Genomic DNA, 19,889 nt, shown 5'->3' with positions numbered 1-19,889 from the left:
TTCTTATGACCTGCCCCCTCAAAGCTTGGATCTACTCTTAGCCAGGTATGTATCATTTATGGGGAATCTTGATCTGTCGGTTAATTTCTCGAAGTCATATGTGATGGTTGAGGGCCCAAAATCCACTAGAAGCAAAACCTTCAAGGTGGCTAACTCGACTTTGAGTAAAGTCAAGGATTTCCCTAATCTGGGTGCTTTATTTGACCCAAAAAATTGTTGGAAGCCACTTGTTGAGGCTAAAAGACCTGAACTTGTTAAAACCATGGGGGCGGTTTCTAGCTTTGCACACATGCTTGTTCCGTTCCTAGGAGAAGGTATGGCGGTATTAATGTGTGCTCCAGTTTTCTATAGAGGACTGCTTGGCCTGCTACATTGAAAAATAGTTTTAGGGTACTAGTCACTGTAAGGATATGTTAGCATAAAATGTTTACATTTCCTCCCTCAAAGTACCATGGCCTTATTTAAAAGGGAGGTCAGGTCAAATTGCAATTTTTCCACTGCTATCGTCAGGCTACATTGGTAGGGCTGAAGAGATGTTTGCACTGCCTGTGAACTGGATGGCACACTAGGGGGCATATTATCAAGACAGGCGATAAAATTATCGCTGCTTTAGCGGCAGAAAACTGCCGCTGAAACGGCGATAATGGGCTTGATAATATGCCTTATGGAATTCCAATAGAAGCCCATGTTAGATGTCCTTCACATCTAACACGGGCTTCAATTGGAATTCCATAGAGCATATTATCAAGCCCATTATCACCGTTTTAGCGGCAGTTTTCTGCCGCTATAGCGGCAATAATTGTATTGCCTGTCTAGATAATATGCCCCTAGGTGCTGCAATCCCCTAGTGGGGGGCACCAGCATTTCAGTACTGGGTAGCAGGGGTAACGTGCATAGAGTTCTAGAGCTAGCAAAAATATAGGGCCCAGCAAAAATAAAAAAATATAGGGTGGCCATCCAAAAATGGTGGATTTCCTAAACTCTCTGGCCCAGATTTTGAAAGGTGTCACACAATGCACTGCAGCACCCAAAAAGGCTTCACTGTATTGCTTGACAGGGAGAAAGCACCGTATTTACAGAGATATGGCTCTCTCCTCCCCTCTCCCTATCGCCGGCTCTGATTTCAGCTGTACAAAATCCTTCCTGTACAAAATACTATGGCTAGACAAGTTTAAAACCTGTTACTACTTTGTATGTGGGCAGCACAGTACAGCATGCATGCAAAGTAGGAAAAGAAAGGAGAAATTAAAACATTTCTCCTTTTAGCACTTGCTTTTCAGTGGCGTTAAATTTGGCGATAAGCCCTGTCTACGAATGTTAGTAGATAGGGTTTAGCATCAAAAAGCATGGCTGGTTGCATGGGACGCCCATGTACCAGCCATGTAAAGCCCCTTAACATGCAGTAATGCAGAGCACGTCTTGTGTTACTTTTCTATCTCCAAATAGGTTTAGCTTCAGGTTAACGTTGCAAAAGTAATGCTAACCTGTTGCTAAACCATTGTGAAGTCTAAAGTCTAAAAATGGCAATAACAGGAATGGTTCTGAGTGAGTGTGTCGAGGCTCCACCCCCTTTACTTTCACCACCCAGAGTCGGCCATTGCAAAAGTGAAAAATGTCTTTATCTCTTTTTTTACTTCAAAAAATGAACTTACACACCTCTTACTTGGGGCCGGGGCTGTTGTTGCCATGATGACTGGTGAGTATCATGTCATGTGATGCACTGCGAACGACGTAGATCCATTGCATTCCTGAATGCTGCCAGTGGGGGAGGTCCATAGTCTACATTATTTGCCCGACTGACAAGCTCACAGCCCTGAGGCCTGTAAGGTCATCAGCTCGCCAAAGACATAGCCTCAAGGACCAGTCTCCACCCCCTGATTATATAGGGGTAAAGTAAGCCCTGGGTGCTTCAGGCTGAAGCCATGTAGCACCAGGGGCTTCATGTCAGTCAGGAAGTGGAGAGGATGGCACCCCACCCTTTTCCAACTTGTCACAGGGATTTGGGTCGAGTTGGGAAAGGGAGGGGTAGAGTCTGCAGGCAGGCGGGACGCTGAGAAATAAAGTGTGTGCAGTTTGTCATTAGGATTTTTGAAAACACACCGTGCAGACTCGAGGTGTCTGCTTCCTGCGCTCCTGTAAATTGCAGGACAGTGTGGACGCCATTTGCAGCTCCAGCGTCTGTGTTTGATTATCAGTGGCAGTCAGGAGCTGAGAAGTAGCCTACAAGGTGGTACCTAAGGTACCAATGTTTAATGTGCTTTTTGTGAGGGTGATGCCGACAGCTGTGGTCACACGTGCTTTGCCAAAAATGTAGGGTCCAGGCTAACAGCACGTCTGCATGGCTGTTGAGGAGGGGGTTAACTGTGCTTAACATTCCCCTTTCTGGCTGCATTATTCTCCAAATTTCAAGGGGAATTGAGGTTTCAATGACTTACCCACCTTCCACTGTAAAATGTATAGTGATGAAAACGGCCAATTGCTTTGATCCCATTGCCCTGGGGCATCTTTTACCAGATTGCACTTTTCAGCTTGGAAGCAAGCGTTTGACAGGAGATGCTGAGGGGTATCTCTGCCGATTCCCGCGTTCAATGCGTGAAGGGCATGGGGTGTATGGTCCCTGTAGGAGGCAGACCTGAGGTGCTTGATGATACCAAGATTAATTGGGGAGGGGGAGTGCATGGCATCTTTGAGGGTACAGAGTGTTGGTACATCGAAGACTCGATACATGGGAAAAACGTGGGCAAAAACGAGGTCCAGAGAGAAGAGCTGTAGGTGTATCAGTGTGAATCTGGGTGGGTGTGATGGAACATCTGATGCATTCACTATAACCTGCATTTGCTCTGATATTTTCTTTAGGTCGGCCTTGGCAGTGTGAGTTTTGAAGATTTGAAGCGAGGGGCGTCACCTTCTAACGTATGTGACCCCACCCTGGTTAATTTGTAAACCAAAGTTTCAGTGTGTGGAGATAAGAGGGTCACGTGTGCTTCTGGGGCTCGGGCTGCAACATCCAGTTAGCAAACGGGGTGGGGGGGCGCCCCTGTCTTCAACTCACTCTTAATGTCTCCTCAACACAAGTAAGTGCTTCTAATGAGGAGACAAGTGTGTTCACGAGGACAAGTTGGCCCAGTGCCCTACGCAGCGCCGCAAGCAAGCACAGGCTTTTTAGCCAGCCGCATTTTGCATGTTGGCATTTGAGACCATGCAATGGTAAATTAGAAACTACAAGTCCCAACATTCGAAGTTCTGTTCATTAAAATGTTTGGACTGGCGAAAGGATCACACATTGCTGTGGGGGGATAAAATAAGGCAGGAAAACTCTGACATAAGTGATCAAATTAACACATTTCACAAATGTTTCCAATACTTTCATATATACACAATCAATGTAAATGTATAGGCATTTATATAGCGCACTACTTACCCATAGGGTCCCAAGGCACTTCGACCGCTGCGAAACCCTTCCTGGCTTCCCTGAGAGATGGTCCCTTAATGGGTATCTCCAGGGTGAGACCAGGCATCCCCGGCGGTCTGGTGGGGCCGTTAGTGAAGATGAGGCAAGCTAATGCCCAGAGTTGCCGAGTGTGAACGCTGATCAGAGTGGGCACCGAGGCGAGAGAATTATCGAGTCCGCTGACCCTGGTCCAGAAACCTGCCGCGCCGGGAATCGAACCCTGGTCCCGGGCCGTCCTCTGCTCTCGGGTCTGCCGCCTCTAACCAGTGAGCCACACCACTTCACTATGTACAATGTACTTTCTCTGTTCTCTGCTTGAAGACAACCCCACATGGAACCATTTTCTTCTTAACTTTCTATAACAAGACTAACTTTCTGAGGATAAAATAAATATTACTTTTTTTAATGAAATAATCCATTTCAAAGTTCAACTAGATCCCTATTTTGGAAGCTGGAAAAAAACAATAATAATAAAAATGCAGCGATGGCAATGCACCCCGAATGACGGAAACAGGAAATTCTCAGGCCCCCATCGCAGCAGTAGTCAATTAGATTAAGTAACGCTAATTGTTATCTTTTACTAAATTCCTGTACTTGCATCTTTTGTTGCTTTGTTTAGAACTTGTTTAAGCTCAGTCGTAGTGTGCATGATGTTTTGAAAAGATCTGCCAACCAAGCGCTGGAAACTGCTTTATTTGTTTTAAATGCTATATATGTCCATCAAATGATTGAACATCTTTGAGAAATGTTTTAACCTTGCGTGATTTCCCAGCACTGCCTTGAGACCTTATTCTGTATTGAGTCATTGAAAATTAAAGTCTCCGCGATACATTATCGCCGCTTTTATCGGCAGGAAACTGCTGATAAAGCGGCGATAATGGGCTTGATAATATGCTCTATGAATTCCTATCGAAGTCCATGTTAGATGTGAAGACATCTAACATGGGCTTCGATAGGAATTCCATAGAGCATATTATCAAGCCCATTATCGCCGCTTTATCGGCAGTTTCCTGCCAATAAAAGCGGCGATAATGTATCGCCCGTCCTTGATAATATGCCCCTCCGTTCGTTATGGTAAAACTTGCTAAACAGCAGCTTTTTTGGCGAAATCATCTAATGAATCACTTTGTGAGGAGTGCGTAGTGTTCGGCTTTGTATGAGTGAATTTCAAAGTTCAATATAGGAAATGCTATTACAAAGTTTATGTTGCTGATAAGGGTGTAATGATTTTAGGTAGGCCACATTGAACAGATCTGAGTTTTAAATTACATCTTAAAGTCACATCCAACAGTGTATACTGTGCATGAAAAAACACAAGCAGCAAATGTGGCAGATATGAGGTATGAAGAAGTAAGGACATCATTTCCTGAGTTATTTGGTGGGCCTCTGGGCAAACTAAAATACTTTAAGCGTAAAATCCTTTTGCATAAAAATGTGGTTCCCCTAAGACAAAAACTGAGACTGTACCTTTAAATTATAGATTGAAATTAAAGGAAATACTTCATGAGCTACGTGACAAGGACATAATAGAACCCATTGAAAGTTCGTAAGTGGGTGTCTCCAATTTTAAATTTCTGAGATGATGTGTGGATTTGAGATGTTTGAATGAAGCTATTGGGTGGATACATTTCCGCTACTGAATTTGTGGGACTTGATGTCGTCAATTGGTGAGGCCACTATTTTTTCAACAATAGATCTCATAAAGTGTGTATCATCACAGCCCCACCCCAGACATAGTCAGAGAGTTGGGAAAGTTTAGAACATAAGTACCTGACAGAAAATGTTTGTTCTATAAAACACAAGCAATGCACAGTCTCACAAAAGATGTGATTGTGGCAAACATGGTAGCCTGGGACAAGCTACTGAGCAAATGCAACCGTAATTGTGGAATACAAGGTCGTTAATTTCAGATTATGAAGCAAAATTGTCACACCACTGGTGCCCAAGCCACCCTCGTCCTCTCTGCCTGTAACCTTCTTCCGCCACCCTGTTGCGCCGCAGTGCACTTCAGTGACGACTCCTTTGTTACCCAGTACTTCTGATTCTCTCACTTTCCCTAACATCAGAACTGGTCAACACTTGCTATCCCAAATAAAGTGTGTCTGTACCAGTGGTGCAAAGCAACACCCAGTCAATCAAAGGAAAGAATACTCATAATGGTAGCACTTCAGAGCAACAACAAATGACCCAATGCACAATACTATCACCATGCAATCCCACCCACCACTGTGAAGACACAGCAGAATAACAGAGAAAAAGTGGAGAATGATTTGTCTGATATTTTTGAAAAGTGGGATATCAACTTGGGATCAAGGAGTAGAAAGAGCCACGAGGAAAGATTCCAATTTTGTGAAAGAGAGGAAACAGTGCAAACCACATGTAAAGGTTGCAACATACAGGAGAGTCAAATGGCAGACGGGTCGGGAAATAAAGCAACTGTTAGAGCTAAAAGTAGAAAGAGAGAGAAACAATGTGGAAGATCCCACCCTACAGAGTAAGAGGAAGTCACAACACACAGTGACAGGAATAATCCCACCATAGAGGCATTAAAAGAGTGATTTGGTGAAATGATGTCTAAGGGGACAGAATTAAATAATCAGATCAAAAAGGATCACTGGCAGACAGTAAGGTGACTCAACATTACTATCGGCTGACACCAGTGCCCTAAGTTGGAACTTTTTCATTATGAGGCAAGAAGATGCATGCAGTCTTTTGGCAGGGAGTATAGTGTATCTTTTCCAGCATGTAACTGATTACACACAATAGTAGGGAGACATACCAGAAACCCCAGGGACTTACAGGACACAGGGGCTCATTTAGATCCTGGCAGGCAGCCTGACACATCAGCAGAGGACCTGGGCTCTGCTACTTTGGCTGAGGAGCAACCGACAAGTTGAGAGATCCCTACAAGGTAGTCGGGGATCTCTGTGCCAGTAACTCAAGTGAAGGCACAGAACTTTGCAAAGTTCCATGTTTGATGCAACCGCTAGGCAAACTATTTTAATCTGTATAGACAAATTACCAAAGCAAATTTGTTGTTACAGAACGAAATTAACAATAGCCTGACTTGCAGGGTACTTTCTCCATGTTTGCGAGGGCAAATATGTGATTTTGCTCCCATGCCATGCCTTGCATCATCGTCTCAGGAATGGGTAGAGCTGGTTCGCCCCACCAAGTGGGGCAACCATCACTGCGACTTGACTCATCAGGCCAAGAGGTTTTCATTGGAAGAGCCAGCTGAGCCTCCACCGTCAGAACCCTGGCAATTCCCTCACTTCCGGGGCAGGAGAAGGGCAGTTTTGGCAGAATGCTGCACGACCATTTTATGAAACATGCACTGTTTTGCCAAACTCTACATGACCCTCGTGGTCTATAGATCTGGCAGCACCAACATGTGGACAGCTGATTTTCGTTGTCTAGTTGTTTTACCAATTACCTTTTACCCAGAGCGTGTCCTGGTTCCGTGACTGCAAAAAATGGGCACACAAAGGCTGTTGTTACCTGTATGATACAGCTACAGTTCAGAAGGGGGGTCAAGAATTGCAGAATTCTGCGTTTCCCAGACTTGATTTTGCTATAGACAAAATATATCCGTGGAGCTAGAAATCTTAAAAGCATCGAGATTTGAATACAAAATATAACTTTCTTTGTTTTAAGATTAGAAGAGGTTAGTAACTCTGATGCTTGAGCCCGTAAAAAACCAGGAGGCAGGTAAAACTTTCAAATCCCAAAAGATCTGAAACTCCCTTTCATCCTCGTGAAAACAAATAAAAATGATGCCAGATCTGTTTAAAAGTTTTGTTGCAAAATATGTGAAAGGCATTTGCATTCCAAGAGTTTTTGTGGCAGTACAAATAACACATACTGGTATTGTCCGCTTTTAGAAAGCGTGTGCAGACTTCGGGGCATATTATCAAGGGCCTATCGCCGCTTTAGCGGTACTTTTTTGCTGCTAAAGCGGCGATAATTTTATTGCCCGATTAGCAAGCTGCAGCTAACGGGCCTTAGTGTGAGTTTTTTTATTTCAAAGTATGTTAGCAATATTTATCGCTAATGATATGCAAAGTAGGCGTTCCCGTGCAAAAAGGAACGCGAACACCACTACTCCATATTATCAAGGGGCTCCTTGAAATTCTGAAGAGCCAAAAAACTGGCTCTAACTGCAGTTAGAGCCAGTTACTTAAGACCAGAAAATAGCTGGTCTTAAAAATGGTGATAAAACTTGGGCCCATATCTCTGCAGGTTTTGGCGCTGGCCAGCGCTGCAAGCAATGTTGCAGCGCTGCCCTGCGACAAAACTACAGTGCAGGAATGCACACAATCAATAAGATAGTGCGCATTCCTGTGCCACAGTCATGAAAAGTGTTGCTGCGCTGCGACAAGACAGCGTTGCAACACATCTCACTATGCCCTTCTTGCGACGGCATGGATGAGCTGTAATCACTGGACAGCACTCCATGCAAGTAATGAAAGATACGTCAGGAATCCTGACGTATCTCCGTGTGCTTAAGTCACGCATTGCTGCAGTCGTGTCACAACCATGACGTAACTCCAGCAATGCATGGGGCCAGCCTATCCCTGTGGCACTGCCTCACCCACATGCCTGCCATCAGTTAGGCGGAAGGTTCTGACGCAGTGCTGTTCATGAGGTGTGCCTGGATGTCAGCGCTGTTGGAGATCCATCGGTGGTGGTTGCGCGCTGCGGTGTCATCGTTTGGAAGCCTTGGTGGAGTGTTGGTGCGGAGAGAGTTGACGAGATGTTCTACGCTGGCCTTGATCCAGCTGCGAGGGGGTGCAATGATGGCGGTGGCATCCGGTGGGCAAGGTGAAACGTGATGTTACCAATGATGGTCGGTCCAGGAGAGTCCGGTGTTGTTGCTGTAGTTGAAGTACCTTCTGGCGGTGGTGACGTGCTCGACCGGGTGTCCTGCTATGTGGCCTGTTGCGGTGACTTGCTGCTTGCGTCTGATGTCAGTGACCCTCCCCAGGAAGGGGTGGTGCTCTGGTCACTGGGGTTGTCCAGGTGGAACTTGAGTTCACCAAGGTGGATGTCGTCGGTGGATAGGGGACCCTGGGGTGCAATGAGGTCTGCAATGGTATTTGAGAATGGGGGGGCATGGCCCGGGGGGCTTTTACATGAGGCTGGGACAGAGGATCTTCTTGGGCTTGGTCCGGATCTGGGAGTTGACGTGGTCGATGGTCACCCTTGGCACATTAGAGTGCGTTGTCAGTCAGAGTGTGCCTCTGTAGGTGACGGCAATGCCTCCTCCTTGACGGTCGGGGTGCTCCTTGCGGGTGATACTGCAGCTGTCAGTGATACCGAAGGCGATGTCAGGCATGGAACAGAGGTTGATCCTGGCACGTGAGGTGGCATCCAGGGTTGATGGCGAGGAGGGCGCTGGCGTCGTAGCGGTGGAGTGTCCAAGAGAATGCTGCTTGGTGCTGAGCGAGGTCCAGGGAAAGACAGACGCAAACGGCTTAGCCTATGGGTTGCCTTTTGCATGGGAGAAGACCATTACAATGCAGGCCGTACATAATTAACAACGCTAGTCCGACAACGCAGGTGCCTTAATATCGTATTTGATCACAAGGCATGGTGAGGTCAATAATGAGATAATTTAAAGTTTCTCAGGTGTGTAAGAGTTTTGGGGTAAAATTTGAAAATGGACGGTTTCTTGGGGTAAAATATGAAAATGGGGGGTTTTCTGGGGTAAAATATAAAAATTGGTTGTTTTTGGGGGTAAAATATGAAAAATGGGGTGTTTTGGGGGGTAAAATATGAAAAATTGGGTGTTTTGGGGGTAAAATATGAAAAATGGGGTGTGCATTTGTCTCAAATGTGATTTATGTGTGTGTATTGGGAGCTCAAAAAAAGAATTACAGGGCTCACGGTTGGGTTTGTGGTGCAAAGGTTAGTTTTGGGTTGGACTCATTGAAGTTGGAACACTGATCTTCATGTCTCCGCTATGCAACACCCACTCTACTGTTGCAATACGCCTAATATTAGTATGCATTGGAATGGAATGCGAGGTGATGGCATGCGTCACAACTACGTATGTGCCTTTGGCACATGAGTGGTATGCCCACTGTGCATGGGCGCACATCGCCCACCATCGAGAAGTGTGGGGTGTGCTGGACAGCTGTGAGGTGGTAAACACCGGAAATAACACTGGATGGTGCGTAGACGCGGGGATGTGTGTGTGAGTGTGTGTGGTTAAAAATGTATTGAGGGAAGTCTTACCTCGAAGCTGTGCCCCGTGTCTTTGTAGGTCCTGCTCTCCTGCGTCTGCTTCCAGGAAAAGGAAGTAGGCAGCCAGGCTCCCTCCCCTGAGTCAATCACAACGCTGCGATGCAGCAGTGGGATTGTTAATCAGCAACGGGACAAGTCATGCAACCAGGGGCCGGAGGGGTGGCCATGTTCTTCCTGCAGGCTGTAATGCAGCCTGCATTGCGAACAGGCAAGTGAGCATGACTTCTTTGGACGGCCTGAGTGGGCCGACCAAACATTCATTGCGCACTTGAGTGGACATGCCAATCCGCTCATGCCCTGCTCTGTGTTTGGACCCGTCCTACCCACCCTCCCACCCCCTTAGGATACATAGCATGATTACATCAGTTAGTTATCCCTTGTTTTTAACTTGTGATCTGTTTTTTTGGCTTCTCGGAGCCTGCACTTCCTGCTTCCTGCCCCTGTGGCCCACACCCCTGTCCTGGCCCATTGCCGCCTCCCAGCTGATCGTTCCTCCCCCCTCCTAAATGGCGGACGCTGTGCGGTTGTGCAGCAGACATGCGCCCCTGGCGCGCAAAAGGTGCGCCTATGCCAAGCCCATCTGCGTCCGTCCGTGACCTGACTGCGACCAGCGCCAGGAACCCTAGATCTTGAGCCAGCCACTGCTACAGCTCAGCCACCCTCCATGCATTCAACCACGGAAAACTCAGAGACTGACAACAGGCCTCGCCAAATACGACCCACAGCCAGTTCTCCTGCCTACTCTGCCGCCAGACCTTAACCACCACCCCAGCCTCCAACACATCCGACGCCAGCGTTGCAGCCAAAGAACTCCACACATGGATCTCCAACTGCGCCTACAAGCACGCCCCGCTACGCAAGTCCAACAAACAGCGCCGAGGAAAGCCAACTGGTTCACCACTGATCACTGAGAAGCAAGACGCACCTGCAGATGCCTGGAGAAGAACTGGAGAAACACCAAGACACCCGAAATCTACACCACCTACAAGGACGCCATGACGGACTACCACAACCGAATCCTCAACAACTCCACCAACTACAAGCAACTCTTCAAGGTCATTCATGAATTCACCAACCCACGCAGCCAAACCACAGACATCACCTCGTCCCAAGACCTCTGCTATAAGCGTGGAACCTACTTCCACCTCAAGATCAAAAAACTCTACAACAACTTCGCCGACCATCCACCTGACACCACAGCCGGCCCCTGCCCCCGACACACCAGTCAGCCCACCATCTCCACCTGGACGCCGGTCACAACCGAATACACCGCCTCGACAATGAAAGGCATCCACTCGGGGGCCCCCACCGACCCCTGCCCTTCTCACATCTACCACAGCACCGAGATCAATTTACTCGCACCCACAGATGACATCCGTACCCTTCTGGATCAAGGTCACTCCGTAGCCCTCATCCTACTCAACCTTTCAGCGGCCTTCGACACCGTCTCCCACCGCACACTAGTCGCCACACTACACAACGCCGGCATACAAGAAACAGCCCTAGACTGGATCCGATCATTCCTCACCGGAAGAAGCCCAAGGATCAGACTGCCACCCTTCCTCTCTGATCCCACGTAAATCACCTGTGGAGTCCCACAGGGGGTCATCTCTGAGCCCGACCCTCTTCAACATCTCCATGGCCCCCTCACCACCATTTTCCAACAACACAGCCTCAACATCGTATCCTACGCTGATGACACCCAGCTCATCCTCTACCTCACCAAAGACCCCACCACCGCCAGATTCAACTTCCAGAAAGGAATGCATGACATCGAAGTCTGGATGACCAACAGCTGCCTGTAGTTCAACGCCGAGAAGACAGTTATCCTCGTCCTTGGAACCACCCCTTCAGCATGGGATAACAACTGGTATCCGCCATGCTTGGAAGCCCACCTACCCACTTGGACCATGCCAAAAACCTCGGCATCGTACTTGACTCATCCCTCACCATGAACCAACAGGTCAACACAGTCACCTCCAGCTGTTTCAACACACTCTGCATCCACCACAAGACCTTCAAAAGGCCCCCCCGGAGTCAAGGAAGACAGTCACCCATGCACTCATCACCAGCAGACTGGACCAATACAACGCATACTATGAATGGCATTTACAAGTCCCTACTCCCCAAACTCCAGACATTACAGAACACCGCCGCCAGACTCATCCTCAGCATCCTCCGGCATGAACACATCAGCCAACACTTACTTAGACTCCACTGCCTCCCAGTGGAGAAAAGAGTCACCTTCAAAATCCTCACTCACGCCGACAAAGGCCTACACAACAATGGACCCAAATACCTCAATGACAGAATCAACTTCCACGTACCCAAAAGAGACATCCAATCTTCCAAACTCGCACTGGCCGAAACCCCGCACATCCACAGAGCCAGAGCAGGTGGCAGATCCTTCTCCCACATTGCATCCAAGACCTGGAAAGAGCTGCCGGCAGACATCAGACATGCTCCCTCCCTGAACACCTTCATGAAGACCCTCACAACCTGGCTCTTCGGCTAACAGTTCTGGGCCCCTCTCAGCGCATTGATACCCTCATGGGTGAGTAGCAAGCTTACAATTCCCCTGATTGATTCATTGATTGAGTTATCATCATGTGATGATTGTTCCTATTCTGCACTGCTTGAGGCGGTGGGGCAACGCTCTTCCACCATAGAGGAAGAGCCACCACTGGGGGGGTGTCATCTACGTGTGTTAGACATGAGCGAATCACCCCCGGGCCTCTTGCGCTACGCGCCCACCTTCTCCTTACCTGGACATTGACACTGTGGTGCAATCCACTGCACTCTCTCCAAATCTGTGACTCAGCTAGCAGGAGCCTCAGCCAGGTGTGATTTCACTCAGCTGGGTACAGCTATCTACGCCTAGTACGCTGGTGGACCTCCCGATGCAGTTGATGCAGCATGAAGGCCCAGCACTCACGCCACACAAGTTCACTGTAGCACAGGGGCCTCAGCCGCCACAGCATACGGCCAGCCCAACATCATCCGGCCTGTGATGCAGGGAGACGGCACACACCATTGGTAATCCCCTCCGTGCACCCCGGTGTAGTGGTGGATTGTAGTATGCAATGCGGACCTCACTGTGTTGGTGCACAGGAGCAAGGCGGTCTTCTCACACAGGTCAGCTAGGTGGCTCCATGCGACCTGCCAGACTTCCCCACCAAGTACTGGCCATCGTCGTGCATCAATGTCTCCCGCCACGGCCCATCGACGCCACAAATCCTCCACATCCCACTTCAGGCTCCAGACGCAGGTCCAAGGAGTGATCCAGGCTCCAGACGCAGGTCCAGGGAGTGATCCAGGCTCAAGACGCAGGTCCAGCGAGGCATCCAGGCTCCAGACGTAGGTCCAGCGGGGCATCCAGGCTCCAGACGCAGGTCCAGGGAGGCATCCAGGCTCAAGACAGGTCCAGCTGGGCATAGAGGCTCCAGACGCAGGTCAAGGAGGCATCCAGGCTCCAGAATCAGGTCCAGTGAGGCATCCAGGCTCAAGACGCAGGCCCAGCGAGGCATCCAGGCTCTCATCCTGGTCATCCTGGATGTTGGGTGGCTTGAGGGGGTTGTTGATGTGTGCTTCACTTGGCCCTGGCTGCTCCAATCTGCTTTAAACCTTTTTTTGGGGCATCTTTTCTATGGGAGGTGGACTGTTAGTCTATTTTTTAAGTTAGAGGGAAATATCACTCGTGTTGGGCTGCCTAACGTGAGTTTTTTATCGCTAATTGGCTTATCATCACTTTTTTAACATTAGCGCGAGGATTTTTATCACCGTCCCGCTAATTTTATCGCCGTACATTTCAGCCAGTAAGAGAAACTACTGCCTGTTAGCGGCGTGTTGTTAATACGCTGCTAATACCGTGATAATTTCCAGCGGTAGACGGCGATAAAAAAAGTCAGCAATTAGCAATACTTATCGCCACTTCTTGATAATATCCCCCTTTGTTTGGCGTCATATACCGATAAGCGTTTCGAAGCCTGCACTGCAGCGCCTACTTAAACAGTGCTGCAGCTGTAGGCGGTGAAATGCCCGTTGGCAAGGTGGCAAGTGGAGAGCGGTCAGAGGCGCGGGTGGAGGGGAGTCGTGGGGGGCTACGCACAAAAAAAGTAAGGAAAAGAAAGCAGTAATCCCTTCGGGGCAAACCCCAGCATCGTGAGTGAGTCTTTGTTTGCCCCACGGTAAAATGTCCGAAATCTTTAGAAAGGTAGAATGATGTTCAGTTGACATAACATGTCGTTCACTGGGACACTTCTTGTAATCAGCAATAAAGTTCTCTCCCAGATGTACAACCCGATTATTTTACCTGAAATGAAAAAAATCCAGATTTCTTTTCTTACAGTACCCAAGCATTTGAAGTCTGGCCTCAGAATACAAGAGATTTATCATTTGCAACTTCCAATGAGGCATTAAAATGTGAGAGAAAAAAAGGTGCTGTGTAATTTATATTTGCATTTATTTAAGCAACTGTAGCATTTCTACAAAAAAACACTGTACATAGCAACAAAGTGACAGTACATACATCAGTGTCAGACTAGGTGGGCACTCATTTGGAAACTGGGAGTGGTCTGCTGGTCTGTAAGTGATGACAATGACGAAACAATGCATCTCTATGAAATTTTGCAGTTTTCACATATACAGAGTTACAGTATTACATATACTAAAGAATGGGGGGTGTATATTAGGTGCAAGGACGTGAGTAGCCAATAATGTGTTCTAGTAGCACAGGTAAGCGTTGAGTGCATTCAGGAGCTCATGGAGTACGGTGATTGCACACATGTAAGTGAATCCCCAAGGAGGGCCCTTGTTAGGTAAATCATCAGAATCTCAAAGAGGTATAGCGACATTTGGAAGGACTAGGGCGTTTTGACTGGTCAAGCACAGGTTGTGAGTGGGCAGACAAGAGATGAGGATTTGCTTGAGAGAATTTGGTAAAGGGCCATTGGTAGCTTTAAAATTATGATCAGCAATTTGATCACAGCTCCGTTGACTGGTGATTCAATCTGGTAACTGTAGTGCAAGGTGAGGAGCATGTATAGGTTCTCGTGGTGAAATGTAAAGGTTTGTCCAGGAACAAATAGGAGTAGAGCGGGGGAGACTGGGCAGTACGGTGTATTATTATTGAAGTTTGCTATGGACTAGTGTAGCAATGGAATCACTGGCAACATGGAAAGGGATGTGTGGCCTTGCATATTTTTGAAACTCATGTTGGAGAGTCCGGCAGAAAAAAGAATGTGTTGGATACAGATATAGGTGTATAGGTAGCAGGAAAATACTTTTGTCTGTTTTAGGTGACTTCAGCGTGAGTGAGTACAGAGGCCCCCAATGGCAGTTTGCAGTGAGACTGTTATATTTTGACTGCTGAAGGAGAGGGGTAAAGAAAGAAGATGCAACTATTTTTGTATCAATAGGAAACACGTGAAAGGAGAATCCCAAATATATGTCATCAGTACAGGATGTGGCATAGATGGAGAATAGCTGCAGACCTGGACTTGGCATGGGGGACATCAATGGGTACTGGAGTTAGAAGGGACAGTAAGGAGCCACATCGGAGAGAAAATGAGTGATCAGAAAGCAGAAAGAGATGGGGCCCTGTATGCTTTGCAGGGTGGAAGAGAAGGATGGCTGAGGCAGCAGTGGTGTGGAGTATAGATAACTTTAGCACCTTGAGAGGCAGTGTTTTTTGTCACCCCACATAAATGGAAGACCAAAAGAAGGTGACTAAACAGATCGCGTGTGGTGAGCACAGCTGGTGAAGATAAGATGTTTGAGCATGTTGAGAAGAGTGGAAATAAGAAGAGCAGCTGATGAGATAAATAGAGGAGAGGAAGGGGCAGCGGTCTGTATCTGTACTTATAAAAACGTGTAGAAAATGGATAGTGAGTAACAGAGATCAGTGTTCATTGCAGAAGAGGATGAGATCAGATCGTCCAGGGCATGAGAGATGAATGGAGGGAGGTCTTAGTTAGAGACCTGGAAGGGTCAGATGTGCCCCATGAAGAGGTTGCAGATCTAAGGGTACGATTTAACTCAGCAGGAGATATGTGTGTGTGTGTTGTATTTGTAAAGCGTGCGGCTGCCCACGCGACGGGGCGTCCCGGTGCTGCACTCATACCGCTGTGGAACCCTTCCTGGCTTTTCCAGGTGAAATGTCCTCTCCTGGGCACCCCCAAGGTGAAGCCAGGCATCCAAGCGCTGCTGGGGCCGTTGTGGAGATTAAGCAAGCTATTGCCCAGAGTCACAGAGTGGGACCCATGATTAGACTAGGCACCGAGGCGAGAATTATCAGGTCCGGGGAGATTGAGTCCAAGAGCCGCCGAGGCGGGAATTGAACACTGGAACCCGGGCCAGACCTCTGCATCAGGGTCTGCCGCTCTAACCATTGAGCCACGCTTCTCCACTGAGAGGATATGTGAGAGGAAGTAGATTTGGGCGGAGTGGGTGAGCAGGAGGGTTTGTGGTGCTGGAAGGCAGTCATTTGGGACACAGTAAATGTAGATCAGATGGCTTCAGTAACAAATCTGTAAAATTCAGTGTAGTCTGAGTATAGGAGCTGTATAACATTCAACGTGTCGGTGAAGCATTGATATTTGCATTCTGAAGATGCCTTATCATTGGTACCTCTGACGCAAAAACTATAATCTCTGTTTATAGAATGAGCTGCGCAATGCACAGCTGATTTGTAAAGTATTGCACGGCTCCATATTGTCAAGTCTGTCTGAATCGGCAGGCCCAAAAAGAATTCAAAGGTCTGAGTAGAGATGCTATGTAATATGAAATCTGCATGTAAAGCATTGTTTCCAACTGTATTGGATTCAGTCTGGTTTCATTTCAGTCTGAGAGATGTATATAATCATAACATTTATTTTGTGGTAAATAGATTTTAGGGCTATGACTTGTCAAAACAGGAAGAAGGGGAATGCATTTTGTCCCAGAAGCAAGAAGACTTTTTTAAGTTCCCATACCACTCTCCTAAACTTGAAGGTTAGGTAAACTGAGCAAGCAACATGAATGATGCAACTTAGCATTTGAATCCGAGAGACACAAAAATATAATGCTGGGCTAACAGGGTTAAACAGGTTGCAGGAACAGATCAATTCACAGACAGACAGAAACAGCTAGATGGACAGCGGTGGGCTGCAACTTGACGGATGATGAGTCTAAATGAGACCACGGAGTAGCAAGAAACAGGATCATTTGGTCCACTGTGCAGACCCCGCAAGGACCCATTGTACCACCACCACAAGCAAAGAAAGCAAAGAGCTGCACTGTGCAAATTCTGTGTGGATGGACTGCAGAGAACACTGTTGTTTTTCTCATTGGTACTAAACAATCAAACACTCGTTACACAGGTACATTTACCAATCACAGAGAACAGCCTCAGGGGACACAAATGTCCAACCCCTTCCTCTGTTTTAGAAATCTGAGCCAGACACTGTGGACAGAAAAGATCCCTATTTCATCATCCAAGAATGAGAGTGCCCCACAGCAACAGATAAAACGGTTCTCCAACATATCCAAGGAAGATCGCAATGTAAATACACAAGAAATTGCATACACGTAATACACATTAAGGAAGCACCACAAGGCAGCGTTCAAGAGAACCAGTGTCTTAACTGAAGATCATGGGATGTTACCAGCATTCGAAAAGTGGCCCCAGACTTACAACCATCATACATGACTTAGGACATTTGGTTGAGTCCTACACGAAGAAAAAGCAAAACACCACCAGTAGCAGTGTTCCAATAATGTGAAGGCTGAATAAACAGAAAATGTGCCACTCTTAGTACACTAAATGGAGATCCATCACTGGAACAATATGTGGACCACTGTCTCTACAGATTGGGGCTCGGCTTTATTAGGAATCAGTGCTTATGTGGATGTCCCTAAAGGGGGGCTATGACTCCATGGCTGGTGCACTTTGGGCAGAGGCTTTGGGATCCATCTTTGTAGACTAGTTCAGAGGGTTGTCATTCTATGGCGTATCTGTGTTCCACTATGTTATGACTGTAACAGCAAGGTCCCATCAAGGCAAGGTTGCTTGCTCTTCAAAAAGAATAATATGAAAGCTATGACTAAGTGGACACCATAAATTGCACAGAATGCAAGAGGATATTCCTAAAAGGCTTAAAAATGTTTAATCGCGGACACTTTGTGTCTGAGGGAGGGCCTTTCAGGGTACAATTAGACCATTTTAGGGAAAAAGTGGATGCAGGATAGGTTCCTCCAGGGTCTGTGCCATCAATGGAGTGGTATAAGGAATGGATATTTCCCCAAGGTAGGAACAGGCTCCATCACTGGAGCACAAGTGGATTGAGGGAGAGTCCTTAATAGTAACTTTATGCTTCAATATTAGAGCAGTGATGGCTGTTAGGAAGGCCATTCCACAAAGTGCAAGTTTATGAAAGAGGCCTGTCCCCTCATGTAAGGGCTGTGATCCATCCGAGGAGCAATGTGTGTGTGTGCATGTGCTTGTGTGCACATGTGTGTTTTTATTAGTGTGAATGTGTGAGTAAAATGTGTGCCAACTGGATTAATTGCTGACCCAGTGTGCAGATAGTGAGTCTGTTCACGCCTGTGTTTGGCTCTGTCAGTGCTCAAATGATTGAGAAGAAAATGTCTCCAAAGAACAGTTGGTATCTGGAAGAAGCGGTGTATTCAATAGAAGTCTCACATCAATACATGTGGATTTCTTGATGGAGCAGTACCCAAAATGGGAGGCCACTCAATGATAAGGTCAGGCTTTCTGATTGAGAGGTATGTGACCAAACTGTCTCTCCATGGTAGGCTCAAAATTAAATGAACATGGAGACACTATACTACTGCGATCACTTTGGAACATAAATCAACAATCACACATCCTTGCAGTCACACTTACTAGCATCACACAATGGCGACATCAAATAAAGAAAAGGCATGAACAGTAATAGATTTGTCTAATTCTTATGTTAGTCCAATAAAAGGCATCGGAGCTTCACAATAAGTCCATTATGATCCTTTCCTACAGTCTCCTTTGTTTGCCAAGAGAGTTCAATGGGACTATCCCAGCCAGTGCCAGAATGGTCCATCCCGGTGGTCACTATGACTTTTTAGGTCCACATGGCAGCACTGCTCTACATCCCACATTGGGTGGGGACCAAAGAAGAATGCTAGTTCGAAATTGAATCAACCTTAGGCTCTGGTTTCTTAGAGCTTCAAGTTATCACAGATGACTACCTGCTGTTTATTTAATTTCTCACGTTCCAGGTTTGAGATGTCAAGTTTGTTTAGGTTGCTGGTTGAGAAGATATATGTGTCCTTCAGTCTGTCTGTTTTCTTTGCAGGGAAGAGAAGGTCAGCACTACCATTGAGCTGTGTTTCTTCGCTGACCACCGGCTCAAGGTCCCTTCTGGTCAGATTGTGGATCAGGCTGATAGCATCTGTAACATTGTTGACACAGTGCCCAGCAGCGGTGTCCTTTTTTCTGGCTTTCCGGCGTCTCAGTATCAGCACAATGCCACAGACTAGGCAGAATAGAAACAGTAGGATGCCAACTGGAGTTAGCACATAAAACAGTATCCAGTGGCCACCTAGAAAACAGTAAGAGAGAAGATAACTTAGAAATGTCATCAATTGCTTCATGGCCATGTTGTCAGCATAAAGTAGAAATTACTCACTTAGTAACTCATGTTTTGTTAGTCCTACCACGTACTCAGTTATATGTATGGGACATCCACCTTGTAGATGGCACAAGAGCAGGAGCGCTAGAGGTTCAAGTGAGTTTGGATTAGCAAAGCCAGGACCTCATTTATGAGAAATGACGCATCGCTGCGTGAAAGCAGCGATGTGTCACTTCTCAGTGTGCACTCCTTGCGACATACCTGATGCGTCATATTTAATGTATGATGCATCCTTTTGCAAGGAGTTACAGATACATCAGTACTTATGACGTATCTGTAAGCGCAAAAGTGACGCATTGCTGAAGTGTGTCACAAAAGTGACGCAACTCCAGCAATGCATTCTTTTCCATGTGAAAGGGCCTACGTCAGTCTGCTGTGCGGCAGGTGCAAGATTTTGACGCAACGGCGTCCTTGAAGTGACGCAGTGAAATCTCATAGATTTCACTGCGTCACTTCTACGCGGTGTTTTGCGGTGGAACGCACCCCTGCATACATTATACCTGACGCAGGTATAATGCAGCGCT

At 47.0% G+C, this 19,889-nt stretch overlaps 1 protein-coding gene across 2 annotated transcripts in view; it reads right to left on the bottom strand.

Moving 5' to 3' along the window:
* Positions 1-14,143: 14,143 nt before the first annotated feature.
* Positions 14,144-19,889, bottom strand: part of LOC144781907 (protein jagged-2-like) — a 672,332-nt gene continuing 666,586 nt past the window's right edge. For both annotated transcript variants that reach the window (XM_078660988.1, XM_078660989.1), the window contains exon 14: positions 14,144-19,275. In XM_078660988.1, the coding sequence (XP_078517114.1) occupies positions 18,893-19,275 (383 nt within the window). In that variant the 3' untranslated portion in view covers positions 14,144-18,892. The remainder of the gene's footprint in view (positions 19,276-19,889) is intronic.

The sequence above is a fragment of the Lissotriton helveticus genome, chromosome 9, assembly GCF_964261635.1.
Source record: "Lissotriton helveticus chromosome 9, aLisHel1.1, whole genome shotgun sequence".
Taxonomy (NCBI): domain Eukaryota; kingdom Metazoa; phylum Chordata; class Amphibia; order Caudata; family Salamandridae; genus Lissotriton; species Lissotriton helveticus.
The sequence above is the reverse complement of the archived record's forward strand: the minus strand, read 5'-3'. Positions and strand labels throughout refer to the sequence as shown.